Source organism: Opisthocomus hoazin, chromosome 1 (genome assembly GCF_030867145.1).
Source record: "Opisthocomus hoazin isolate bOpiHoa1 chromosome 1, bOpiHoa1.hap1, whole genome shotgun sequence".
Taxonomy (NCBI): Eukaryota; Metazoa; Chordata; class Aves; order Opisthocomiformes; family Opisthocomidae; genus Opisthocomus; species Opisthocomus hoazin.
The window spans coordinates 154,140,268-154,168,250 of NC_134414.1; the positions used below are offsets into that span (position 1 = coordinate 154,140,268).

Sequence of the window (27,983 nt, forward strand, 5' to 3'; positions counted from 1 at the left end):
CGCCGAGCCCCGCCCCGCCCCGCCCCGTCCTGCTGAGGGGAAGCGGGCGCGATGGCCGACCCGGCGGTGTGCTGCTTCCTCACCAAGAGCCTGTGCGCGGAGGGCGGGCGGCTGGGGCTGCCGGAGCTGCGGCAGCGCATCGGCCTCTCGGCGCAGCAGCTGGACGAGACGCTGTCGGCGGCGGGGCCGCAGCGGTTCGTGGTGCTGCGGGACGGCGGAGGCGGAGGGGGGGTCCTGGCCACGTCGCCCGTGCGGGTCTGCGTCCGCAAGGAGTGCGGGGGCTGCGAGCGGCTGCACCTCTGCAAGCTCCACCTCATGGGCCGGTGCTACCGCGGGGCCAGGTGAGCGCGGGAGGGCTCCCGGAGGGGTCTTCCCCCCCGACCCTGGGGTTCTCCTCAGAACCGCCCGCCGCAGGGCCTGGCCCGGGCCGGGGGGCGGGGGGCGGGGGGGAGGCCGCTCCGCTCCGCCGGAAGTGCCGCCCTGGCGCGGCCCCTCTGCCCCGGCTCCCACAGACTGGAGCAGAGGAAGTTCCAGCTGAACATGAGGAAGAACTTCTTCCCTCTGAGGGTGACGGAGCCCTGGAACAGGCTGCCCAGGGAGGTGGTGGAGTCTCCTTCTCTGGAGATATTCCAGACCCGCCTGGACAAGGTCCTGTGCAGCCTGCTCTGGGTGACCCTGCTTCGGCAGGGGGTTGGGCTGGGCGACCCACAGAGGTCCCTTCCAACCCCTACCATTCTGTGATTCTGTGATCTAGGAAGGGCTAGACCCTGACTGGAAGGGCTTACAGTCGATTTGAAAATCAGAGACCATGGATGGGAGAAAGGATATATTGCTCCCAAAATCAATAATGTGGATTCAATGCGCGGAGAGAATAAGCAGGTTGCTAAAGGTGGACCAAAAGTCCTTCTCATCTGGAATCTGAACTCATTTCTACTCAGTACCAGTTCAGTCCCTTAATCGTATGACTGCTTTTCCTTAAAAGGCTCCCCAGTTCAAGAAAGATGAGGAGCTACTGGAGAGAGTCCAGCAGAGGGCTACGAGGATGGTGAGGGGACTGGAACATCTCTCCTATGAGGAGAGGCTGAGGGAGCTGGGCTTGTTCAGCCTGGAGAAGAGAAGGCTGAGAGGGGACCTAATAAATGCTTATAAATATCTGCAGGGTGGGTGTCAGGAGGATGGGGCCAGACTCTTTTCAGTGGTGCCCAGCAACAGGACAAGGGGCAAGGGGCACAAACTGAAGCAGAGGAAGTTCCAGCTGAACATGAGGAAGAACTTCTTCCCTCTGAGGGTGACGGAGCCCTGGCCCAGGCTGCCCAGGGAGGCTGTGGAGTCTCCTTCTCTGGAGATATTCCAGCCCCGCCTGGACAAGGTCCTGTGCAGCCTGCTGTGGGTGACCCTGCTTCGGAAAGGGTTTGGACTAGGTGACCCCCAGAGGTCCCTTCCAACCCCGAACATTCTGTGTGTGAGCCTGGCAGCCTCTCCAGGCACAGCCGGGCCACAGCTGGTACCTAGTTTAAAAAAATCACGATAAAGGAACCCAAAAAAACGAACGCCGAAGTGAAACCCGGACGCTTTCCAGTGGCCATCAATGGCAACAGGTCTGAGGGCAGGGTCTGCAGTTTCAGCCCCCCAAGCCCCAGGTCTGGCGCTGCTTTAGCGTTAGTGATACGCTGATACTCCACCAGATTCTTCCTCTTCCGCCGAGCTGTGCGCTCGGATCTGAAGAGCGTGGAGGGGAAAGGCCTTGTCTGTCTCGCAATGGTACTACTAAAATATTAGGATGCTGAAATTTTCTTACTGTTTTTTGCTCTACTGATGATACAATAAGTTTCCATGTGAGTTGCTGTTAGAAATTCCTTCAAGTTCTCGTGCTGGGTGACTGTGAGCTAAAACGTGTAACGAGGCAATTCCCTTCGTGATGCTAAGCCAGTCTGTCCTCTCAATAGCACAGAGTGTTTAAAGTCACCTCTGTATTTGTTAATAATTAATGAAATGTGGAGCATGTCTTTAGTGGGAGGGAGCGTGAGTAAAATGAGGGGGCAGAAATACTGCTAGGTGGGTCACATGGATCAAGCCAGGGAATACTTTTTAACTGATGAGGTAAAAATGTAGCCTTGCTCCCACGTCTTGCATCCTTTTTGTTTTAAAATCTCTGGAAAGAGTCTGTGCAAGTTACTGGGGTCTTCCTATTTAGCAGAATCGGGATTTTGGTCCAGTTAAACCCATTTTTAACCTGTGCCTGGCAAGTAACTTTTCACTGCTTTTTTTCTATGTGTGTTATTGAACTCAGCTGATTAGATGCCATTGTATTTGTGGACCGTTTCAACCTCTGGCTTAGAAATATGTGCTCAAGTGATGTAGATCACTGTGTGACTGTCGGTGGAATCTGAAGTGAACTGTGGAGGAATGCTGGTGGAGGCTCCCACCTCGAACACTGTCGCTTTCCTACCTTCATAGCCATTAATCGAGTGTCTACAGAATCTGGTACCCGAAGATGACCGTTTCTCGGGACCGAGGATGGCACACTTCTGCCCTTCAGGCTTCGCGTTCTCGTTTATTCGCTTACAAAGCGGTGTGTTGAGCAGGTAGCAGGGGTCAGAGGCGAAACATCTACACAAGGATCTGTGCAGAAGGATTGGATCAGACGCAGCGTGAGGTAAAAAGGCTTTCACAAGGAGAGTTTCGGGGGTTGAGTAGAGGCTGAAAGGATAAGGGGAACAGAGATTTGAGTCCGATAGATTAACAGGTGCTTTTACTGGTTGAGTATATCTAGTCTTAAGGCTGTATCAAATCATGCTTTTGAAGAGCAAGACATAAGGAAGCTGTGTTTTACTGCATTGAATTAATGCACAGGTTGACAATGTTTTTGCTCTTCTTCTTCATTTGCAATATCTTTTCAAACGGATGCAAAAAAACATGCCATCTCTCTCTCTCTCTCTTTCTAACTCATACTCACTGCAGACATTTCTCTTGGGTTAGTAAGTGGCACGAGTGTCTTCGTTATTTTCCTTTAATTACTTCTTTATCCAAAAGTCAGAAGTTAGTGAACTCTCTTGGGGTTTTTGTTTGTTTGGGTGTTTGTTTTTTTTAACTTCCCAGCCACCAAAGATAACAAATTGTGTTGTGTTCAGCTTCATTATCTGTTTGTTTTGCACGCTCAGACTCTTCCATCTTTCTTTACATGCCATTGTGGAACAGCAACCTTTTACATTCACAAAATCAAGGGTGTTGCAACTTCCACTGTTGTTGATGCATTCCTCTAAAATTAGCTTTCCCTCCAGCTGTTCGCATCGTGTGACATGACTTACCTCTTACTAGAGGGGAAGAAAGTGTGGGGTAGACAGACTTGGCTTCAAATCTGTGCTGTTAGCTCTCTTAAAAGTGGTCTGGCTACATCGATGTTTAAAATAGGGATAATAACATTACCTTATTTCACAGAGTTATTATGCTGTTTAGTCCATCCTCTAGCTAATGGCAGAGACCATCTAAATGTTCACAGAGACTTTTGCCAAACTACCTTACTCTCCATGGCTTTTCCCAAGTTCCATGTTATCTGAGGTTCTTCTGTAAATCAGCTTGGCTGAAGAAGTAAATGTTGATATTTCTGTGTATTTTCTTGCAGATCTTGTAAATACTCGCATGACATCATCAACGGTGAGAACAAAAAAGTTCTAAAGACCCATCAGTTGTCTGGCCTCGATGAGAATGAGCTGCGGGTCCTGCTGCTCCAGAGTGACCCTTTCCTCCTCCCTGATGTGAGTTGTGCTGATTTCTTAAGAGAAGCTGTAGTTAATTAGGAATGGGAGAGGGCAAGGGAAAATGTGGAGTTCTGATCTCAATTTCAAGCTGTTAAGATATGTAACAGTGATATTAAGATTAGTCTGAATGAAGCATGAATGGGAATGGCTGTGTGTGAAAGCACCAGAAGAAACAATATAGAGCCAGGGTTGTGAAAGTTCTGTGTGCTTATAGCCAAAAAATATGACAGCAATAAAACTGTTAAACACTGAGGAGTGTGTTGCTTACGTAAACACCAGAAGGCTTGCACTTGGATAAGGCCATGTCATCTAGGACTCGTCAGCAGATCTGCCCTCTGACAGCAGGAAGCGGACAGCAAGGCTACAGCACGTTTTCCGTGCCATTCCTCTTCTCCCGACAGGATAGCGTTAAAGTTACTCAAAGCAAGCAAACAAAAAAGTCAGCAGCTTCACCAGAGGTGTACAGATGGTGAGGTAAGCAACACAGAGGTGAAAGGTCACAATAGTTGTGCATGCTTACTTGATAAAAGCCCTGACCAAAACCCAGTTTGTTGGCTCTTCAAGAGATGATGGACACTAGGAAGCGAGGGCCCCTTTGCTTTTTCAGCCTGCGTAGGCCTGCATGTTTTGGTGCTTGAGGGTATAGGGGAGTGAGAAAAATCTATGAGAAAATGACCAAATGACTGCAGTCAGTTGTGTGTAAAATCTGCCCCTTCCAAAGTACACTGAGATTTTGTATGCTAGTTTTCTGTGAAGCAACCTTTGTCCGGTTTGTATGCAAGTCATTGATTTTGTTAAATTTGGCTGAACGATCCATTCTGGTTCTGCATGTGTGTATAAGGGCAATGCTACCTTCAAGGTATGGCTGTTTCAAAGCCAACAATATCCTGCTCTGGCTACAGCTGCTCCTGGTTAAGAAATTACCAGAGTACTGCCTGTTACTCTTGTCTTTTGGAGGTTATAATCTCCACAGATCTGTTGGCATAACAGTTCTATTGTTTTCGTATTCCCGGCAGTGACAGTGCTGGGCTTTGACAAAATAGATTTTTTTTTTTTTTTTTTTTGTAATGTTTTGAAATACAGTGTGCTGGCAGATTCAAGGAGCATGGTGGTGATGAGCAAGGAGCATTAATAATATCTTTGTCCCGCTCAGCTGCATCTAAAACTTAAGTGTTTCTTGTTTAATTACTCCTGGTAATGAGCAGATAGTAGTAACCATCATTGATTAGTATTACTCTTAAGCTCTTACCTATAGATCTGTTCAGCCCTTGCTGCTGGCAGGCATCATTAATTACCTCTAATTGAGCACCTGAACTGCTGTTATGGAGTAAAATAGCAGAAGCAGCAGAAAACAGTGGTTGATGCAGGCCATTCATAAGCCTGAGAGCTGGGGAGAGTGGTGTGAAAGCCGACTTGGCTGTTTCTGGCTTAGAAATGCTGACTGGCTGTGTGTGTGTGCTGACAAATGGCATGTGTGAAGCTCTCAAGAAAGAGGAAACTTTGGTCTTCTACGACCTGAACTGGGGTACAGGGTAAGACAAAACACAACAGCACCCCCAAATCTGGGGTTTTGGCATATTCCCTTACCTTCTCTCTTTTTGTTTTTTTAATTGTTTCCTGGGAAATGTAAGAGGCAGTGTGCTTTCTCGATGTAGCTAAATAGTGGATTCTTTATTTAGCTGAGGCAGCAATTTTTTCTGGTTTGGTAGTTTATTCTGATGCTCCCATGTAAAAATTTTGTCTTTCATATTAACATCATCTTTTAACGCATCTTCCTCTAGATGCTGTATAGAATCGCTCTGAGCCATATTCAGTGTCTTTAAATCTCTGGGAGCTTCACTTTGTAACTAAAGTGGCTGGTATCTCCACTACCCTAAGGTGATATTTTGTGCAACGGATGCTCCATACAAAATGTTTGTATTTTTAGTACTCTCTCAGCTTTTACCTGATTCTGTATTTTAGTTGCTTTTTTCTCCTACTCTCTTGAGCAGGAAGATGCAAGCACAAAAGCAATTCCTGTACTCTGGCCCCCAAAACCGGTGTCTGACATAAGTTTTAGGCTTTTTTTTTTTTTTGGTAGTTCTTTAATGAGCTTCAGGCTGCGTGAAAAACTGTGCTTTCTGCTTCTGGTTTTGATTAGCAATATTCCTGGAGGAGCAAGTTTCTAGGAAGGAGAGGATATTGAAGTTAAGGGGGAAAGATGGGGTTGGGGAAAGACCTATTAAGGAAGCAGTGATTTGAAGTTTTTCTAGAAACATCTGGAGAACTATATTACTGCTTTGAGTAATAGGGACTGCTGTATACGTTTATATCATGGCGCTTAGTTTGTGCTTGGTTGTCTCTGGTGGATGTTGGACTAACGTTTCCAGCTCAGTAACTTGAACAGTTATCACCACTTGAAGAGGTGGAAAAACAAATTGCATGTTTGAAGCCTTAACTTATTTTTCTTGTTAGGCACTCGGATGAGGCATGTCTTATATGAAGGTAATACTTTGAGTGGTATCAGGCCTCCAAAATAGAGCAACAGGAGGAAGACCATCCCTTGGCAGTGATGCAAGATTTGAGTTCTTTAGTGACTCAAGTTGCAGAGCATCTCCCACAAGACTGTTCCTTATTACCTAGCACTTGTATATGTTCTTGATATATGGATCTTAGAGTGCTCTGTAGATGATAACCCTGTCTGCATTCTCCTTGGACAAAGTTGGGAAAATGAAAGAGAGCAAAATGAAGCAACTCACCCACAATTCTGAAGTAGGTGAATAATTGCTTTGCATTGGCAGGTGCTGGTACTTTTTGGATCTCGCTAAGAAAGGCACGTGATGCTTAAGATAAATAGCTGGTTACTATGAAAGGTTATAATGAGAAGAAATCTTATGTGTCACGTCCGATGTCGTGGGCACCAATGGCAATACAGCATCAGACAGACCTCTGTAGTAGGGCTATGGCTTGCTGTGCAGAATTCCCATCCATGGTGAGGTTCAGCACCCTTGCTGTTCTTCACATTTATAGCATTTTTCTTGGGGGGCATATGACACACCAAACATGAAACCCCCAAAAGCCCCCCAAAGCTATTGGTCTTCTGTCCATACAAAGCTGAATGTTCTAGGTGGTACACCGAGGTCCACTGAGAGCATTGTGCTCTTATGCATCTCTATAGGAAGAAGCTCTAACAAACAGTACACACAGGTTGTGTTGTTCAAGGCGCTCCGTGCTAATGGCATGGTATGTGCTCTCATTATGTGGCTGTCACTAATGGTAACATACAGGCCTCTGCAACCAAGGCCTACAGGTAAACTGCCTAGATTTGATAGAAGTCGTGATCTCCTCATTATAACGTCTTCCACAGTGGCCCTCTGCATTAGCTGAAAATGGGTCAAAAATTCATCTTCCAAAATTTATTTTCGCCAGTACAAGAGAGTGATGGAACTACTGGAAGAGGGAATTCAGCGAAGCGCCACTATGATGATGAAGAGACTGGAGCATCTCTCACATGAATACAGGCTGAGAGAGCTGGTTCTCTGTAGCCTGGAGAAGTGAAGGCTCAGGGGCATCTCATCAATGTTTATAAACACCTGAAGGGGAGGGTGTGAAGATGACAGATCCAGGCTCTTTTCAGTGGTGCCCAGGACAAGAGGTGATGGGGACAAACTGAAACACAGGAGGTTCCCTCTGAACGTCAGGAAGTGCTTTTTTACTGTGAAGGTGACTGAGCACTGGCACAGGTAGCCCAGAGAGGTTGTGGAGTCTCCCCCTTTGGAGATGCTCAGAAGCCATCTGGACATGGTCCCGGGCAACCAGCTGCAGGTGGCCCTGCAGGGGAATCTCTGCTCGGGTGCCTGGAGCATCTCCTCTTCTTTCTCACCTTGGTGTCTGCAGGGCTGTTTCTCACACTTTCCCCACCACCCCCCTCGCTACTGTGCAGCGTTTTGCCCTTTCATAAATATGTTTTCCCGGAGGTGCCACCAGCTTGGCTGACGGGCTTGGCTGTGTCCTGCAGTGGGTCTGCTGGAGATAGCTGTGTCTGGCACGAGGCAGACCCTGGCTTCTTCTCACAGAGGCCAACCCTGCTGCCAGCACCTTGCATGGCCATCCAACAGATTGTAACACCAATAGCATTTTGTGATGCAGCTAAGCTTAAATATATGAATAATAGCCATAACTGCAAGGGGGTAAATGGAAAGTTGCAATCTAGCTGCACACACAACAGGAAAACGCGTAGAAGAAAAATCTGCAAGATATCTGGTAAAACTAAAATCTCACAGAGCAGGCAGGAAGGGTGTATGATGGAAGCAGAGTAATCCAGTAGAACAAGCAAAACCAGAACAAGTCCACATCCCCAAAATACATCAAAAGCAAGTCAGAGCATTCTTTGGGGTGTTATGTTAGGAGCAGAAGAGTATAAAACATCCACAATGACAGAGGGATGATGGGGAAGAGAGAAGACAACCACCTTTGGTTTCTGCTTCTGTCAGAGGCTAAGAACCATTGAGGACAGCAGCCATCAGGGCTCACGGAGATTACATCGGTTCCATGGCTTTGTATGCTCCCACATAATTTAGAGCAACTTTGTGAAGGCTAATTGTTGTGTACATGACACTGACAGGGATGAGGAACTTGCCTTTGGCGATGGGTATTGTTAATGAGTTATGAGTTAATGAGTATGAACCCAGTAAAGAGTTGTTTTGCAGTTGAAACTGGGCTGATTTATCAGTCTTTTAAACAGTGCTGTCCCAGCAATCTCTAATTCCCTAGTTGATATATAAATCTATATATATTCAGTTGCAACACAGCATAAAAACTGTCTCTGTTGCTTAGAACAGAGGTTGGGAGGAGATCTGTGACAGTTCTGGTGTGATGTTGGAGCTGTCTGCTAGACAGCTGTGTGCCCTCATCAAAGCAGCTTTCTTGTTACGGGCTGCTCCTCTGTGCTGCGTGAGCGTTGCTCTGATGCTTGGTGGGCAATATGAAGGAGTTTTTGGTGTGGGACTTGTTCCCTGGGTCCTATTCGCTGCCTATCTCTCTTTTTTGGTGAGCAGAGGAATAAAGAAATGTGCTGCTGTTTCCATATGTACTCTAATCTCAAGGCATGCTTATCATTTTTAGGCATCCAAATCTTCAATGCAGAATAAGCTTTACAAATAGGAAGTGCACATGCAGTTTCAGCTCCATGAAATAATATCTGATTTGACACAGTATAGATGTTTTTATGGAGACATTTGTTCTTTGTTCTGGTTTTGTTTAGGCTTGTTTTGTTTTTAATAGAATAACTGTAAAACTGTTGTTACGCAACTGTCTTCCTTAGGAATGCCAAAAATGAATGCTTATTGGATTGGCCTTTCTTTTTCTTGGAGAAAAAACTGTGCACAACTTCAAAACTGAAAAATGCATGAGTCACCTGAAAAGGTCTGCTCTTCTGTGCGAGAAATCTGTCTAGATTAAAGAAGTCACAATGAACATGTGCATTTAGTCACTGTTTTTCTGCTGTTAAAGCTGCATGCTGGTAGAAGAAAGAAAAAATTACTGATTCTAATGTGCTTTTGCTTTTCATGTTGTATCTATCCTCCCCAATTCTAGGTCTGCTGGTATTACAACAAAAAGGATGGTACCTGCAGCCAGCAAAACAACTGCAGCAAGCTTCATATTTGTCAGCACTTTCTCCGAGGGGAATGTAGATTTCTTCCGTGCAAGAGGTCCCATAACCTCTTGGATGCCCATTCATTGAGGCTGTTGGAAACTGAAGGCATTGATGTGAAAATAGCTTCAAACATCCAGACTATATGTGATCACAAGCATACGGAATTCAACAAGGAACTGAAGAAGGGGAAAAGTGGTAAGCAGCACTGGGTTTAAATAGGATTCTGAGTCTGACAGAGGTAGAAGCCATTCTTGCCTTGCTTTAAGGCTAAACCCCGTTGTCCTTTTTGTGCTTTCAGTTCACAACTACAAACCAAGAGAAAACATGTTGAAAAAACCGGCAGCTACAAGGAGTAAAGAACAGAAGATATCTCTGCAAACAGTGGACTCCTCACTGCATGTGCCACCTTCAGAAGGTAAATATCCAGAGAAGTGCCAACTGCTTTCAAGTGGAATCAGCTTTCCTGTTTCCCCTCTTACAACATGTACGTACTTTTTTCCCTTCTGCCATTGATCTGCTTTCAGCAATGGAGTAAGTCAAGGCTGAGTTGTGCTGTATTACTGTTGCCTAAAATACTGCATGCAAAATTGCTGTCGAGTGGCTGCTGATAAGTGTGAGTAGCTGGGCTTTGTAGCTGTTATTGCTGATCTGTGGTATCAGCAGTGGAGTGCCGGTGTGTGATGGACATAATCCTCAATACATGAATTGGGATGTTGGCAGCTTGCTGAGGTTCCGGTCCGGCAGTGCTGTTCATTCGGTCTTCTCGTGCAGGTCCCAGTAGCAGTGTACCTGGTAAGAGCCAAGATCAGTTGCCAACAGGAGCTGGAGGTAAAGATGAAGGTATGGATTGTGTCTAACCCTCCAGTCTTGAGATCGGTGGTTCTCACTGGGGTTTTGTGTCGCACAGCCCTACAGCTCCCTCTGGTAGTCGGAGTGCAGCTCGTGTGCTTACCCTACCATGTGCTGAAAGCCAGACTACCAGGCGGCCTGTGGAGGAATGCTGAGATTTTTGCCCAAGCAGGGTGCAGCACACAGTGTGTCTGTGTCCGGTCTGGGGAGCAGTATGGGATTGATCTGTGCTGTTCTGGACCCACTGCTTCCTTCCCGGAAAGGAGACAGAGTTGTATCTGTGCGTGTTATCTTTCCTTGCCTTCTGTCCCAAAGGAATGGATGTGGCTTTGTCAGTAGAGCAGTTGTCTGGATATACCTTCCGGTGAGCGAATAGGAACTCGTAAATCTCCTGTCCTCCTGGGCAGAAGGGCTTGGCTTTAAAGCCTATCAGGTTCTTTTAGATGTCCCAGGCATGAGAGGTTGTAATTTTCAATATCAGATTTACTTATTTGAAGATAGTTGATGATACGTGGGTGTTGTGGGTTAACCCTTGTGGGCAGCTGCTTGCTCACTTCCCTGCCCCAACCCTCAGTGGGACAGGGGAAGAGGAAAGAAAGAATAAAAGCAAGAAAACTTGGGGATCAAGACAGGGGGGAGGACAGGAAGGGTAAGTGGAGGAAGAAAGAAGATGACAAAGCAAAGCAAGTGATGCAAAGGCAATCACTCACCACCTCCCACAGATGGGCTGATGCCCAGCCAGGTGCAAGCAAACAATGGTTAACCCTCCTAAAACTCCATTTTTTCCCTTTTCTTGCTGAGCATAATGTTACATGGTATGGAATATTTGTGTGGTTAGTTTGGGTCCTCTGCCCAGCTGTGTCCCCTGCCAACCTATTGTGTCCCTGCCAGTCTGTTCACTGGGGGACAGTACCAGTGTGATTCCTGTTACTGGTCTTTATCATGTGCATCACAACACTGGGTGTCCCCGTTCCCTGGGAAGGAATACATGGGTTGCAGCCAGCTCAAGCCTGTTCCTCTCTTCAAAATCCTTTTGTTAGTTATTTAGTTTTTATACTCTGTTTTGGGCTGAGCCACATATTCAGTTGATCCACTCAACTGACATCGCCATTTATCTACAGCAAAGGCCACCCTCTGGTCCCCCTTTGTGTTGAGACAAAAAGCTTCTTTGCAAGGGCCGTGGTCTGTCACACCCCGTGTTACTCCGAGCTTTATGACATTGCCCTTGGCCGTCTCCACTGAGCCTTCTTCCATTTTAGGGGTTTATTGGTCAGTCACAAAGCCCTAACTCGCACAGTGGGCTGTATGGGGGTTAGTCAGATTCTGAAAGTGCTTGACTTGGCTACTGCATTCAACTCGTTGTTATTTCTGGGACGAAATGCCAAATGCGATGTCTTTCTCTTAGACTTGTATTTTGGTAGGGCAAATAAGGACTGCTCTGTTCTTCCCTGTAGATAAAAAAGATGATTCCTCTGCTAAAGCTTCGAAGGATGAAGAAGAAGAGAATTGTGATGAGATATGCTTGTTCTATGTCTGGAAGTACTGCAAACATAAAGGTAAGCTTTATAAAAAGGAATGTTATCTTCAGAGGCACTTCCCGCTCGAAGGCTCTGAGTAGTGGTGGCGTATGGAGTGGCAGTGATATTTGTGCCTTCTCACTCATTCGCTTTGTTTCCAAGTCACTAATAAACACTGTCACAACTGCAGACATAATCAGAGGAAAGTCAAGAGGATACACTTAAACCCTTTCTCCTTTAGATGATCTGTGTATGGCCTGTTTCACTCCTGTTGATGGGGGCAGGCTTTGGATATGTTTCAGTGGCAAAAACCCTTGAAGTGTTAAATGTTACACTTTCTTTAACTATTAAACCAATTTAAGAGCTGGCCTTGTGCTGTCATCATTGACAACTGGTAACGGATAAGTCATCCTTTACTCCTGCTGTATCCTATGTACATCAGATAATAGCCATATTCTCTCCCATTAAGTCCTTTTAAAAGTGATCAGAGTTGTTAAAACATCTTAAGAAAACACAGTAGCTGTACCAGCTAAGCTAAAGATAAATCTAGTCCATCCCCTGTCTGGCAGTGGCCAATAACAGAGGTCTGGGGGAAAATATAAGTATAAATAATTGTGTTTTTGGGGGCTGTCCCTGAAGAGTCACTTAACCCTTGAGTTAGGCCCTTCCTTGGTTATGAGGAGTTACCATGAGATTTTCTTTCAGTGAACTTGGCCAGCCACTTTCTGAAGGACTACTCCTTTTCTGACCACCTGGTCTTGGTAAAGGATCCACTTGAATTAGATCAGACTATGTTTGCTTTTGCTTGAAGTATGGACAATAAGTTGCCCGATAACTGTTTGGTCTGAGATATTTGTGTGTATTTAGCATCTCTGTAGTGGGTTTGTGTTCTGGTAAAGGTGCAGTTCTCTTGTCAGAAGCTGCTTTTCTGAGGGGCAGATGAATAAGTTACTTTAGGGCTTGATAATACCTCTTCTTCACCATTACTTTGAAGATAGACAGTACTTTAAATAATAAATTATATCTTTTATGTGTATTTTATGGACAATAGAAATGATATCTGTCCAAGAGATACTATGTCTGGTTTTGTCTGCAGCTTTTCAAGTTAATTTAAGCACAGTGCTTTCGAGACAGGGTGCACTCCAGCCCTGTTAGCAAAAAGAAGGAAGAAAGGAGTGAATGATTCTGTTGTCTTCATAACTGGGTTTAATTTCTGTATGTTCTGTGGCCATCAGGGCTCAGGAATGGTGAAACTCCTTTTGGGTCTGTCCATGCAGCAGCTGCTCTAGTCTTGTATCGCATTTCTCAGACTCTACTTCTTTAAGACCAGGCTTGAGGCTTAAGTTTATGAACTTTTGGAGCTGCATAATGTGAATGGTGTACCCATGTGCTAGCTATGGAGGTCAGGCTCAAAGCAGCTCTAGTGTGACCACCAAATAGCTGAACTCAAATAACAGTTGGAGAGGTTATGTGCTTTGCCATGCCTTGTTTGGCTCAAAAGTTCTAAATAAGAGGATTGGTCCATACTTGGAGGTGGAGTGTACATCACCTTCCCCCAGCAGGAGGTCTGGAGGTCAGCCTCTGCCTGTATCCAGCAACATGTGCTCATGCAGGGATGTTAAGGAGGTCCAAACTCAAACATGCAGACATATATACACTGAAAACATAGATGAAATATGTTTAGCAGTAGGAGAAGCTTATGTTGCTTTTCTAGATAAGACTGGAGAAACACACCCCCCTATTGTTTAAACATATTTCTATTTTCAGCAGTCTGTCTTTATTGCTCATACCAAAGGCCAGAAGATAAAGCCAGACTGTAAAAAATGCTTGTTTCTTTTTTTTTTCCTTGTCTTTTTCTCTGTGCTATAATTGCAGAGCTCTTGACTATGTCTGATCTCGTTACAGATAAATGCAGATTTGTTCATTACCATTTGCCGTATCAATGGCAGGTATTTAATGGGGTCACCTGGAATGACCTTCCAGCAATGGAGGAAATTGAGAAGGCCTATTGTAACCCAAAAAACAGCAGGTATGGTGATGCTGGACTGCTTGCTTAGAGTACTGGGGTTGAGTCCTTGAGGAGAAACTCCTCTTTCCTTCCTAAACATGTCTGACTCCAATAACTTCTGATTGCTGAGCTTCTCGGAATCTGGGAGGATGTACAAATGAGAATTTTTCTTTTTAAAAAGAAAAGTAAAAGTGATTGCATGGAAATACCACCCCATTTTTGTCTTCTAAAAATAACGCAACAATACTTTGCATTTAAAACTCTACAGGGTAAAAAGAAGTGGGTGGAATTTAGTACTTAGAATATTAGTATTTCAGATAATGAATCCTAATTTATTTATAATAATTAAGTGGGGCCTTTTAACTACAATTTTGAGCCGGTCCTTCTTTATGGCTATTGCTTTCCTAATACAGCTAGTATCTATAATAGTAATATAGTAAAAGAATATCTGTAATGTGCCTAGAGGAATTTTATGAAGTGCCCTTTGTGTAAGCAGTCCATCTATTTTTTTTTTTTTTTTAGAGAGTGCCTTTTCCCTTTAACTCCTTTCTGAAAGCTTGACTGTGAACCACTTGGATTTGTAGGGCACCCCAAGTTTGACCTCAGTAAAATGGTATAATCATTTTGGCCTGTGCCTCTTCAGACAGCAGATGATTTCGATTTTAGCTTGACTAGGCTGCTGGATGGTGCAAATCACAAGCAAGATTCTGAAGAGGAGGATGCTTTCAAAGTCTTTCTGCCTGAGAGTTAATTTTTCGAGCCTCCCAGGACTAAGAGCCTAGGTGGCTCCAGTGATGAATGCTGTGTACAGAACTCACAGCTGTGATTGTTCTTTTCCTGTGGTTACAGAGGGTGCAAAGTTGATCAGCTGCAGGTGTTTGCTGGCAAACTCAGTCACCTACTTGCCAACTTCTATTTTTGTACTGAGAAAAACTGTGATCATGCTTGTTTATTGCAGAAATACGCTTTGCCACATTGTACATGTAGCCCCAGACTCTCTGTGAAGCTGGTAGTGCAACATCTGGCTAGCAATTGAGATGGCATCCAGTGTCTCACAGGCCATAGTTTGCTTCTGAAGACTGGAACCAGTTTCCAGAGCTGCCGTGCGTGCTCTGGGAAATATTCTTTATTTCAGGCCTAATTAAGTTCAGACAGTCACGTTATATTAAAGAAAATTGCACCAGCTTAAGCTGGGGATTAGAGGATAAAATACGTACTGTTAACTGTAATAAACCTGAATTTGTCCTTGCAGCATAGCAGATAAGAACATTAATTTCCAGACAATGACCTGCTCTTCTTCTTCACTTCGACGACTCTCTACACCATCATCCATCGCAAAACCCACATTTGTACTGACTACACAGTGGCTTTGGTATTGGAAGAATGACCTAGGCCAGTGGACTGAATACGGAGGGCAGGTGAGTCCACATCCTGTGCTTTGAATCCCTTCTGAAGAAACGTGTGGAGCTTCTTCCCCCATTCCCCTTTACTCAGCAAGGTTAATTAAGCAAATACTTGTGCTTGAATTTTACAGTGTCAAGTGAGGCAGTGAAGCTACAGATGTGATACAATGATGACAGGCTGGAGGGGAGCGAACACACCTTATCTCTTTCCAGTGAGGTTTAGTACGAAGGATTGTCTGTCTTTGTGTCTGGATGTTATAACTGCTTTCCTGACAAACACCTGGCTGGGAAATGCAGGAAAGCAAAACTTTTTTTCAGGTTGTGTTGATCAGACTGGTTTTGATGACGCATGCTGGCTTCTCTAGTCAGATTCCTTTTTGGAGTTGTCCACAGCTTCTGCATAGATTTAACATTTACATGCGATGTACTGCCTTTTGAGTTACTCAGGAAGCAGTCTTGCCTCTCTTGAGCATTGTCCTGCTTCCTTGGACATGCAAGGGTTGCTCTGCTCTCTCAGATCAAATGTTCCCTTTTTCCTTGGGTGGCCAAATTGTCTTTGAGAGAGTGATCCATCTGAAAAATGCAGGGAAATAAATAAGGAAGGAATCTCTTCTTCCCCCAAGGCAGATGAGTTTTCCCCATCTAGTTTACAGTACAGCTGCACAAATGGCAGAACACAAAGGTGATCCAGGAACGTGGAAAAGTAGGCAGGGAAAGATGATGGAGATAGTGACTTGTCATGGCAGGCCTTGATTTCAGTAGGCAGCTTAAATGGCAAGCATCTCGATCAGCATACCCTCATATTTTACATTGTTTTGTACATCAGAGAATTCTCCTTGCGTCATGGTTTAACCTTGGTGTCGCAGAGCAGATTTAGAATCTGCCAACCATGCAGATAGACTCCAGGGGGTGATTTTAGACTGCTGAAAGAACCACCGCCAAAGGTAGCAGCAAAAGCAGTGTTACTGAAGTAGGACCTTGTAAAAGTGAGACTTCACAAGGTCCAATGGCAAGGTTCACTCTGTTCCCTAACGCACAGAGGACATAATAATAATTCAGAGTTACCAGTACAAAATCTTAGTACGCTATAATACGAGGTTATGCGTGAAATTGGTTGCTTACTAAAGATCTGCAGTTGGTAAGGGATCTCTCGGCCTCAAGGAGTAATCCTGAGAGACGTCCGAGCTCAAGGGGAGATCACCGCTGTGCAGCCTGGTCCTTAGCAGGGAAAGCTCAAAAAAAGCTCACTCAGGCTGTCATATTTATGTCATATTTATGGAATAAAGTGGTTAGCTCGTAGTCAAATTACATGCGATGGAAAAGGTACGCATGAGACTCCCTGTACCCACAACTTTCTTTGTTTCTTGACAAACTGGTCTTGGAAGAACCACCTGCTATTCAAGTGTTAATCGTGTGATCAGTGTTCCAGTTTCCGAGCCCGTATGCATCAATGCTCGCCATGTCACCCTGTTCCTGCATGTGTTTTCAGAGAACAGGTTGGTGCGAGAGAAGTTCATGGCCCGATCATGGCCTAGGCCTTTACCTCCCTGTGGAGCCTGAACCAAACTAACACTGTTTTGGTCAAGGAGTCAAGTGCGTTTGTCACACCCAGCCAGCAACTAAGCCCCACACAGCCACTTGCTCGCTCCCACTGGTGGGATGGGGGAGAGAATCAGAAGGGTAAAAGTGAGAAGACTCGTGGGTTGAGATGAAGACAGTTTAATAGGTAAAGCAAAAGCAAAATAAGGAATTCATTCACCGCTTCCCATCAGCAGGCAGAAGTTCAGCCATTTCCAGGAGAGCAAGACCATCACTCCAAACGCCCCCCTCTCCTCCTGCTTCCCCCAGCTTTTATTGCTGAGCGTGATGTTATATGGCATGGGAAGTTTAACTCTATCCCAGCCGAAACCAGTACAACTTGTTACAGAAATTTAAATGGGAAACATGTGTGTCTGTCATTAGTAATTACGTATTTGTGTGTATGTTATGAATGTTTGGTAATCACACTTTAGGCCACAGTAGTTCTGGGTAGATTCCTCTTCAGCCTGCTCTTTGCCTCTTCTTTCCCTCTACCCCAACTAGTCATCCAGGTTTTAGTCCTGACTGTGTTTACTCATTGCTCTCCTCCCTCTCTTTTTTCCTCTTCCTCCCACACAGGGAGAAGGGAATAGTATGAACTCGCCATCTTCTGCTGTTATTGAGAATTTGTATCTAGCAGATCCAGATGCCACCATATCTTTCCAGGCTGGCTTGTATCATTACGAGCTCAGTTTCAAAGGTACTCGCTTTAAAGGTTTTCATTTACAACTACGCAGTACTTCACAAAGACGAACTTGCAATCTATCCCAGCTCTTAGAAGCTATGATTTCTTTTACCAACATTACCAGATTTACTCATTGGAAGGATAAGTGAGGCGGTGATGGCCCAGAGAAAATTCCTTACAAAAGTAACCTTCCCCCTTGATACTATACAGATTCACATAGGACCAGAAATAAAAAGATACGTAGCCTTCACATAAAGTCATGGTAAAATTTAAGTGAGTTAATCCTGTGGATGGTAAAAATAAAAAATCAAGTGTCTTTCTGTGCTGTTGGAGCAACATTTAAAGAGTATGAATGACTCTGGGGAATAAGCAAGATGGGTGCAGGTTAACAGTGCAATGGGAAGCTTACGTAGGCTTTGTGCAACTAATCTGGAGCGTATAGCATTGACAGTGAAAGTGCCACTCTTCATTAACGAATGACTGTCATTCATTAATGACCTCATTTTGTAGACTCGTTTATGACTTTTTCCTTGTCTTTTCTCCTCAAGAAATGACCCAGACAAACATCACTTTTAAAACTCGAAGACGGGTCTGCAGGAGACCAAAGTTTGTGTCTTCTGAAGATGTGCAGAAGATAAAGAAAGGGTAAGCGATGCTCTTGAAGTTGCTGGTTTTTCATATTTCGGCAGTAATTGTAAGGCAAAATGGCTGCCGGTGCTGGCAGTAATTGTGCGAAGAACGCAGCTGTTGCTAGAAGAAAACGTGTCCCTGTGACTGAACAGAAGCTGTATCACAAGCTGCTGGCTTGGTGCATCACCTGGTGTCTGGAATACATGTTACTCCAGGTACTGCATCTGCAGGACCGGTGATGGACAGTTGTTTCTTACAGAAGCAAATGAAAAAGGACTATGACAATTGAATGGCAGCATGCAAAGCCCAGCTCACAGAATGAGGTCATTTCCCAGTCTCTTTGTGGTTTATTTTGATTATTTTTAAATGTAGGAATTGGCCAAAGGGGATGCTGCCAATTGGAATGCTCAGAGCAGGTCTAGGATTACTAACACCTGATCTTCTTCTGTCTGCAAACAGGCAGAGGGATTCTTCTATTCCAGATCAAACCTGTCCTATCCACTGGGATAAGTCTGCACTGCCTGACTTGGGATACAAGGTATCTTTTTATTTATTTTTTTTTTCTCTCTTCCTCCCTCTTTTAATTCTGATGGAAAGGCACAATTCAAAGGAAGATGCTGCTTAACTGAAGCGATCGTAACTGGGTAGATGCTAAAACGGGACAGGAGTGATTTCTTGGGTGGGTGTGCTGAAGATCTAGGTGATCTCCCGAGAGCTCCTGGAAAAGATGCCAAATTCCCATGAACTTCATCTGCATTTTAGGCACCTATCTACATGCAAAAACAAAACTCACCAAATCCAAGACAAAAAGATTCACTGTTAAAAATGTACTAATGGCTTACCTCGGTGACTTGGTGGAGCAGTTAAGCAAAGGGCTTCTATGGAGTGTGTATTTCTTCACCAGAAGCTGGGCTGAGACCAAACCCTTTCTGTGTAGGCCATTAAAAAGCCATCCGATAATAATACCATATTGGTTGTTGGAGGATTAACATCTGGATTGGAGACCTAGGGAAGGAAGTCTCTGTATGCTCTTTCAAGTCATCCAGTACTGTCGCATACATCACAGATCTGAGCACAGACCACAGCCTCAAGGAGTGGCAGAAATCAAGAGCTACAGCCAATAATATCTAAAAACATTTGCAGTGATCTCAACAAAACAAAGTGAACCCCTGCCAGCCCAAAATCCATGCTCCTGTTTGGTCTACCAAGACCAAAAATGTGCAGATATTTTTTAAATTACTAGTTCTAATGGTATTAAGAAGCAGTCCTTCTGGAAGAGCAACACAGTGAAAGTACTACGGTATGCTAGAAAAAAGGCGTTTCAGTGTTAGACTTGTCCTTTTTTGTAGTGGTTTTGACCCCAATGAAGGAACAGCACATAATGTGGAGCAGAAGAGGTTTTGCTTGTTGACTGTGTCAGGAAATCGTGTGTGATGGTGACCACATTGTACTGGCACATGTACCTTGATGGCTAGGGACAGGACAGAAGTAATACCGTATTTCCAGAATTCTTTCTGACTGCTTTCGGTTGACAGAGAGCTCCATTGCTCTTCTCAGTCTTTGTATTTTATTTTCCCTGGCGTAGCAACATTGGCAGTGGCTTCAGAACGAGAAGTATCGTATCTCTTGGCTTCCTTCAGCTGGTTTCTGTTCTGCTTTGTGCTGAGTATTTCTTTTTACCCTGACTAACCTCTTGTGTTGGATTATGCCTTACTCAATATAATACCAGTATCTGGCCGTGTGTATATATTAAATTCTTTTAAATACAGTTCTGATGAAAAATCAATGGGTAAAATTGATTCAGGTTAGCTGCTTTGTACATTAGCTCCCTTCAAATAGCTGTTTTTCACCATTAGCAAATAACCCTGATTTTTCAAGATTGTAAAAGTGTCAGGTGTCCAGCGTCTGCTGAATGAACTAGCAATGAATTTGTGTGGGAATCTGGCAGCCAGCCCTTTTGAAGATTTGGGCCTGTCACATTTTGAGCTCTGTCAGAATAATAAAGGATATGGCTAATCAGCTCTTCCTTTGGCTTACCAGCACTTAATAGATTAACATAAGCTTGAATTTTTTGAAAGAATGGCGGGAAGACACATAGCTCAGCTCCTTTTAGGTCTCCGAGTTGTGTGTACTTGGCTACTTCCCTTACTTTGAAAATTTCAGTCTGAATTGTAGTTGAGCCTGTTTGTTGGGGTGTTTCTGGAGTCACTGAGGTGAGCGTGAGAGGCCTGGGGATGTGGTGTGCAGATCCATTGTGGTGCTGGTGGTACTTATGGGTGGATGCATGAAGTAGAAGGGTCATCTTGCTTCCCAGCTCAGTTCGCTTGCTGAGTTGGCACCTGGGAAAACCGTCTGCTAACGTGCAAACTGAATGCCTTTCGTAGGAAAGGAAAAGTTAATTCTGTACCTAAAAAGTGACAAAGCTCACAGTACCTGTTGGTGTTACAAAAAGGAAGCCTGGGCTAGATTAAATATTTCTGTGGGACCCTAAGCTTGTTTTTTTGCAGTAAGTGATATTGGAACTGGCTGGGATTCTCCATGCATGTGGTGACCATCGTAAGATCTGACAATTACGACTTGATGAATTCCCCTCTCTTCAGACATTGACAAATAATCCTGGCAAAATTTGCTACACTGGAAGTGATCCGTTTTAAAAAGGAACATCTATATGAGCTAGGGAGAAGTCATCTTTGCTTAAAAAGAGCAGCTCTGTTTTGGTAACATTGCTTATTATTTGAGTGTTGCGGTGTCTTAATCTGTAAGTCAATTAGAATCATAGTTCTATAGAAAGTAGCGTACGAAATGCACAGTGGAAACTGGTAACACCAATTTGAAAGTTGGTGTGAATTTCTTCTGTCTTTGTTTAATATACAGGGGGGAATTAGCAGTTGGTAAACTTTTTAAAGGGAAAAAAAACCAGAATCTGTATTGTCTTGGAACTTTATGCTGGGTTTTAAATTGTATCTTTAATGTACAACTGAGAAATGTGTGCTGCGAATGTGTGGGTTGATGTCAGAGGATTAGTCTTTGTGTGGCTCCTGGCACGCACGCAGAAGATTGCTGTGCTGCGGCAGACTCTGCACGTGGCATCAGCTCCCAGTCCTGTCTGTGTACTTCATAGACATTACTTCTAGCTGGGTCACTGCCACTAACACGAGCTGTGCTGCTTCAAACACCCAGGTTAAGCAGAGTTCGAGGTCTGATGTCGCGGAGTACTGTTCTTGTGCAGTCATACACTAAGAGAAATTATTGTCAGGGCAGTGACTCTTTCTCTGCCTCAGAAACTCCACTCCTTGATAGCGGGCTAGCAAAGCTTATGCTCTCTAGGATTTTCTTTTCTAGGTCTGCAGGTGAAAAGCGCTAAAGAAGTCATGTTGTTATGAAGTATGAACCTGTGGTGTTACCCTTTATTAGCAGGTGAAGCATCTTTGGGGAAATAAGGACAACCCCGTGAAGTTTTCATGCAAAGGAGAACTGGCTTCGTTGCTTGGAGGCCATCATATGATGAACTGATTGAAGTGTCTTTCTTGGAGGATCAGGCCTTGTACCACATGGCCGAGCCTCTGTTTTACCCAGAAAGGTTACAGTTCCTCGGTAAAAGATGCAACATAGCAAAAGCATATTGGTAGTCTAAATAAGAATTGTTGATGTATAAATAAAAGATGTAACACTGAAATACAGTGACATAATTTTCATCTGGTAGATGATGGTGAGCAGCTTGAGCTGTGGTGTCACAGAGCATGCAGATAATAAACACCCATCCAAATTGTTTTGTGTCTTGTAAAGAAGCTTGGAAAATACTCTTGTATTAAACCATGGGAAATTTCATTCAACCTTGTAAAAGCTTTTTAATAAATTCAGAGAAATAATTCTTCCTTGTGCAGCTGACTTTATTCTTAATCCTTAGAAGAAGACTTTCCTATGATAGGCCTCTTTGCCAGTAAGTACTTAATGGACAAGCTGGATGTGGTGTCCAGAAAATTCCTTCTTTATTTCTATGCAGCTGTGAAATAAAAGTCCTATTTCATCTCCTCTCTAAACTCAGCCTTCTAAAATGCGGAGCTTCTCCCTGACAGGTTAAGATGTTGATTTCATCTTATCTCCTAGGATGACCGCAGCTTTCCTGCGTAAAACGTAGCTTTGATAGGTGGGATGTTGGGTGTTTAAGTCATCTCGAGTCCCCGCTTGGCTTAGGCAGCAGTAAAGTGGAAAGTATTACCCAGTGGCATTGGTCTGCCAGCGTTATGCATTTTCAGTCAAGTTTGTGGAAGATGAGTGTTTATATTCTAGAATATTAAAGACACAGATTGCTTTGGAGGGAAAATGGAAAATTTATGCATGACATAGGCAAGAAGAAGAGCTTGAATTATGTTTTGTGTTAACTTCTCTTTGGGCAAAAATGTGCATTTGTTGATGGATTTTTAAACATGAAAAGTATGGATAAATAGACTTTGTTTCCTTTAGGAAAGGAGGAGACGTATTTGCTTAAGCAGGTATTTAGTGTAACATTCCTGTTAGAATCTTCATTGTTCTCTTATGTTTAGAAAAGTAGATTTTTTTCTGAAGTCTATATGTAAGTGCAACTTTCCAAGTTTTAATTTTGAAAAGTTAAGGAGCTATGATGCTGGGAGGTTGTATGTATTTTGTTTGTTTCATCTCTAATAGCTGAAACTCCCTTAAATGTCTGGTTACAAATGATAATCTAACATCTTTTGTTCTTAATCAGCTTTATATAGAAAACTGGAATAATCAGTCGCGTTTTCTTTTTGAGATTTGTTTCGCTGCAATTTAAAGTTACAAGTGTCAACCCTTACTTGGAGATGATAAACATTTAATTGATCCTTTTGCTTTCAGCATCCTTCCTGAGGAGAGGTGATGCGTCCTTGCAATGCTGATTTACATATTAATGCTGATTTACATATTAAGTGCCTGTCCTAATTATTCTTATAGCCACAATCTAAAGCATTAAATTAACCTTCATAAGTATAGTTTGGGGACCCTTCTGAAAGTATATCTGCTGTAATTAGGCTTCTGCGTGTTAACGAGCCAAGTGCAGCCTGACGTCGTCTTTTGCTGTGGTTTTTGTTTAACAGGCGGTGGAGATCAGCAGTGCGGCCGCCGAGTACAACATGATAAAGCGGCTGTTTCATCAGACCATGCAAAGCTACAGTGTCATTAAGATACGGAGGATTCAGAATCCATCCCTCTGGAAGGTGTTTCAGTGGTCAGTATTTGTTTCCTCGTCCTTCTGGGGAGGGAGTCTCTGAGAGCTGGTGTCCCCTGTCGGCTTCCGAGGAAAGGAAGGACGTTGCCAGCTGTCCGTTACCGTGACTGGTTTTGCTGCCTTAGGAGCAGGTTCAGGAGTGAAATGAAGCATCGAAGGCCGTGCTCCCAGGGGGACGGTGCCTTTGCATGGCTCCTTGGTGCATGGGGGGGAGGGGTACGGACAGAAAGGCATGGCTGACGCAAAACTGGGATGAGGATACCCCCAGTGATGTGGGACAGGGTGTTGTCTCCGGGACTGACCAGTAGCTGCCTGCCGCACATGCGTGTGGTCGGTTACAAATGTTTAGCCATTAGAGCGTATGAAATACTTGCTAAAAAAGAAGTGGGCGAGGGTAAAGCGTGTTTGGGTCTTTTTTTTTTTTTCCAGTCAGTTTAAGGCTTTCTCAGGCATTTGAGTACCTTTTGCTGAATGAAGTCAGCGTTCACTGGGAAAGAATCCTGGTGCTTAACTGAGTGCCGGAGCTCCTCTCTGGTTTCCAGCGTCTGCAGCAGGACACTGAACTCCAGGGACTGAAGGCCAAGCTAGACGCCAGAGGAGCTGAGCTGGTGCTAGTGGCAATGAACGACCGTGTTCGAGTTAATTTGACTAAGCTGCTGCGTACAACAGTTGTCTAGTGTAAAACAAAAGCACAGATCCTTCGTAGAAGTATTCAAGGACTGTATGGAATGGTAGTGGAGAAGAAAAATACTGCTCAGATAAGTACTTTCACCTGCAAACTGACTGAACCTGGGAAGTTATCAGCCTAATAATTTCAAAAAGCCTTTTCATCTAGAAAAACTTCAGATACTTCAAAATGCATAATAGTGCGTATTTTTTATCCTCCTCCAGTGAGATAATGGAGCTCACCAGGCAGACTTTAGCATTGCCAAGTTCTCAGTGAACAAATTTCAGTCCGTTGCTCTCTAACTTTTCCTTTACGCAGTTTGCAAATGGGAAGGACTCTCCCTTCTCCCTGGCTCTGTTTCCTTTGTCGCTGATCGCTTCCTGAAGAATATTGCTGTCTTGGCCGCTTCAACAGGTTCTGAAAACCTGTGGGGTGCCTGGATACCGTGGAATAGTAACGGGAGGTACTAGCTGAGCCTTCTGTCTGATTCCTCTTTTGATACTGGTCGTGGCTCGGTCTGACTCGGGCCTAAGTCCATAAGGTCTTCAGGGGTGACAGAAGGTGCTGTCTTTCCTTCTGGCTCTGCTCAGCTGCTCTGGTTGCGCCGAGGGGCAGGAGCTCAGGGTGTGTGGAGCCTCAGTTCGCTGGGGGAATGAAGAACACGCTGCCTCTAGCTCTTACCCACCGCTGGAGCACGGAGGCTCGCAGCTGGTGCACCCTCCGCTCCGCAGAGAGCTTGGGGTGGGAAGGGACGTTAAAGCAGAACTGGTAGGGACCCTGCAGAGGAGCAAGAGGTTGGTACAGTGGGGACTGTAATAGTGTCAATGCTTACTTCAATTCATCGGAAAGCCAGAATTATCTAGAATTGCTGGGCAGTGGTATCAGTATATTGCTCACCTTGTAATTGTTCATCATACGGCGAGTCCGTCTCATCTTCCAAGCGAGGAGAGGAGAAAGCAGACTGGAAATCTCATCCAGCTGATATTTACATGTACATCACATACTTTTTGTCTTTTTTTTTTTTTTTAAAAAAAGTCCCTTTTCTTCCACGGCTCACGCTCTCCTCCTGTGCCTCTTTTTGTTAGGCAAAAGGATCAGATGAAAAGGGAAAATGGAGGTAAAGAAGTAACTGAAAAGCTCCTGTTCCACGGAACCAAGATCTCCTCCATGGAAACCATCTGCCTTCACAACTTTGACTGGAGAATTTGTGGAAGCAATGGAACTAACTACGGAAAGGGTACGTGGGAAGCGACTCTGTGTTAGACATCTGCTTAGATTCCCCTGATACTAGAGCAATCAAAGTTTTGAAGTCTTTAACTACAGAGGGAGAAAAAAAGTGGTAGGAATTGGTATTATGATCTTCCTTCCCTCTGCAGAGGACAAGGATTTGCTTCGAGCGGGGTCTTTTCACAAGGTGTTAAGAGAATTAATGTCGGGATTAGAAAAAGCCTCTGTTGCTGTAGGTGGGATCTTCTGAAGGCTCCAGGTTATAATTTGAAGTTGCCAGAGAAATAGCCACTAGTCTTCATGGCAAGGAGCAAGAAGGGTGTGCATGCCCTCAGTATGATTGTGGAAGGTCCTCATGCTTTCTTATCCATCCTTCTGATCATAACACACATATCTGTAGTGTTTTGATATGTTTCGGTTTTTCAAAAATTATTCCTAAAATAGCAAATTCTGAATGGGAATTCTGTAGTGAAATCCTTTCTCTTGTAAAAACTTCTATGGCATTATGTAAAGTGAGTAAGAGGAGACATGAAAGTTGGGTCAAACACCTAAAACACAAGGGCTTGCTCAGTGTTGGCTGTCATGGAGCTCTGAGCACCCTGGGCTGGTGGAAGGCGTCCCTGCTGATGGCAGGGGGGTTGGAACCAGATGATCTTCAAGGTCCCTTCCAACCCAAGCCATTCTGTGTTTCTGTGATTTTATGTTCCTTATAACCGTGGTTTTTATCACTTTCTAGGAAGTTACTTTGCTAGAGATGCTTCCTATTCCCACGCATACTGTGAGCCTGCGGTGAAAACAAACATGATGTTCGTGGCTCGTGTGTTGGTTGGAGATTACGTTAAAGGCAATGCAGCCTACGTTCGCCCCCCGATAAAGTCTGCTGACGGGCTTCGGTTTTATGACAGCTGTGTGGACAATGAGTTCAATCCCGCCATTTTTGTTGTCTTTGAAAAATATCAGATTTACCCAGAGTATATAATAGACTATAAGGAGGAACAAAAACATTGTATTTTATCTTAATCGGAGCTGTTTCTAGCACTCTTTTGGTGCATTGCAGGTGTTCTCATACTTGGTGACTTCTTTCTTTCTAATACAAACCCTTGGAATGTTAATCCAAAGAATTTCTGTATTGAGGAGGGCTGGCAAAGCAGATACTACATTTGTTGAGAGTAATTGTCTTGTCTTCTCCTATTCCTCTCTTAAATGAAGCATAGTCATTTGGAGAACTATAGCAGAAAAATCAGAATCGTGGGATGGGAAGTTAAATGTTACGACTTCCGTGGGCAAATAATTGCCCATGCATTTTCTTAGAAGTAGAGAGAATTTCTTTCTGCAAACAGTTAATTTAAGAGGCAAATTAACAGTACCGTAGTTTTTAAGCAAAGTCTCACATTTATAGTAGTCAAAGATTCTTTTCAGTGGGCAGGACGGCTGTTCTTGATCCTCTTTTCTATCACAGTTCTAAACAAGTCAGTGTATGTAAGAATGATTTGCCTTAGTTTTCAAAGTGCTGCTTGTTAGTGCTGATACTAGTTTCAAGTTTAAAATGGTGAAACCAACAAACAACAAGCTTATTTTAAATCCGTGTCGTAAGTTCTCAAGTGGAGAAGTTTCATCTGTGTGATGGCAGCTACTGTTTGGATCAGAAAATTGTTGATCAGATTCTTTTTGCAGATCTGCAGTAACTTGCTCTGTGTTCTGTAATAAAAATAGAGCTCAGCTGAAACGATGAAACTCACAACCTGTGAATAAGCAGGTACTAAAATTCGGTGGTTTGGCTGCAACTAATGGCCGTAAGTATAGAAAGGCTGTGTCACAACGAGCCAGGCTTGCAAGTGAACATGGCCACGTATTTTCTCAACGTGAACATTTGCTTAACAAATGCTGTAGAACAGGAGAGACATCTTAAGAAGCATTGATATCTTCTGTGCTGTTTGTATACGTTAATTTTCCTTTTTCCAGAAATATGACGTGACTGGAAGAGAGCAGTTACGTTCTCTTGAGGCCAGTGGTAGGACTGCTGTCCTAAGACACTTCGTATACGCGTTTTGTTGCCTACATCACGTTGGGCAACTTGCTGAGAACTCGCTGACCAGTGCAGTTCCTCTTCGGGTTTTGAGGTCGATGTGGCCGATCCTGGATACGGCTTCCCTGGGTCGGTCTCTTTGTCAGTGCTGTCCAACCCTGCTAAGGGTGCTTAAGCCCTTTTTTGTTACGTTACATGCTTTTTATTGTCCCAGAAAGAAAACACAGAAACTCTCTGAGAGTTTCTACTGAATTTTAATATGGGGTTTGTAAGTTAATCGAACTGAAGAGCCCCTGTACAAAGATGTCCTCTTCAGGCGGTCTAGCTGTTAAGAGGGAAACGCTGGCTGAAGCCAGAGGAGCCGTGATGTTTGCTGTCAGATAAGCTTTACAGTAACACGGATGGCCTCCCAGTTACTTGCATCTTCAACACAAATCTGTCGACCACATGTACTACTCAAAGATTGCAAGTTACCAAGAGGACGGGGAAATTTATACAACTAGGAAATGTTACTAAAACGATTGTAATTATGTCTTTTAGTGAATATAATGATGTCTTTAGAATTAAATGAAAACATGCATCAGTAATGCCTTCAAAGGGGAAGATTTTACCACTTTAAGATCTGATGCTTTTGTTTGCCTATAGAGTTCCTGAATCTTTGAGTTCTGCCAAATTTGCAAATAAAATGTGTTTTCACTCACTTTTTGCTTACTAGCGTGCAGTTTGTATGTAAATTTGCGGCACAACTAAATAGACGTAGTGAACTCACCACTTAA

The 27,983-nt window shown here is 44.0% G+C and overlaps 1 protein-coding gene across 1 annotated transcript; it reads left to right on the top strand.

Moving 5' to 3' along the window:
- On the top strand, positions 1–27,898 carry LOC104333238 (protein mono-ADP-ribosyltransferase PARP12). Its single transcript, XM_075442217.1, has 14 exons — positions 1–341; positions 3,623–3,755; positions 9,333–9,588; positions 9,692–9,808; positions 10,165–10,233; positions 11,697–11,798; positions 13,665–13,788; positions 15,020–15,185; positions 17,328–17,448; positions 17,982–18,078; positions 18,523–18,601; positions 23,157–23,287; positions 25,040–25,191; positions 25,918–27,898. The coding sequence occupies exons 1-14, from the start codon at positions 52–54 to the stop codon at positions 26,199–26,201; spliced, it is 2,121 nt and encodes a 706-aa protein (XP_075298332.1). The 5' UTR covers positions 1–51; the 3' UTR covers positions 26,202–27,898.
- Positions 27,899–27,983: the final 85 nt, after the last annotated feature.

Excerpts from the sequence above, each read along its gene's own strand:
- LOC104333238 (XM_075442217.1), top strand. The coding sequence starts at position 52 with ATGGCCGACCCGGCGGTGTGCTGCTTCCTCACCAAGAGCCTGTGCGCG. Across the intron at positions 10,234-11,696 it reads AGCTGGAGGTAAAGATGAAG|ATAAAAAAGATGATTCCTCT; the intron begins GTATGGATTGTG and ends TCTTCCCTGTAG. Across the intron at positions 13,789-15,019 it reads TGTAACCCAAAAAACAGCAG|CATAGCAGATAAGAACATTA; the intron begins GTATGGTGATGC and ends TTGTCCTTGCAG.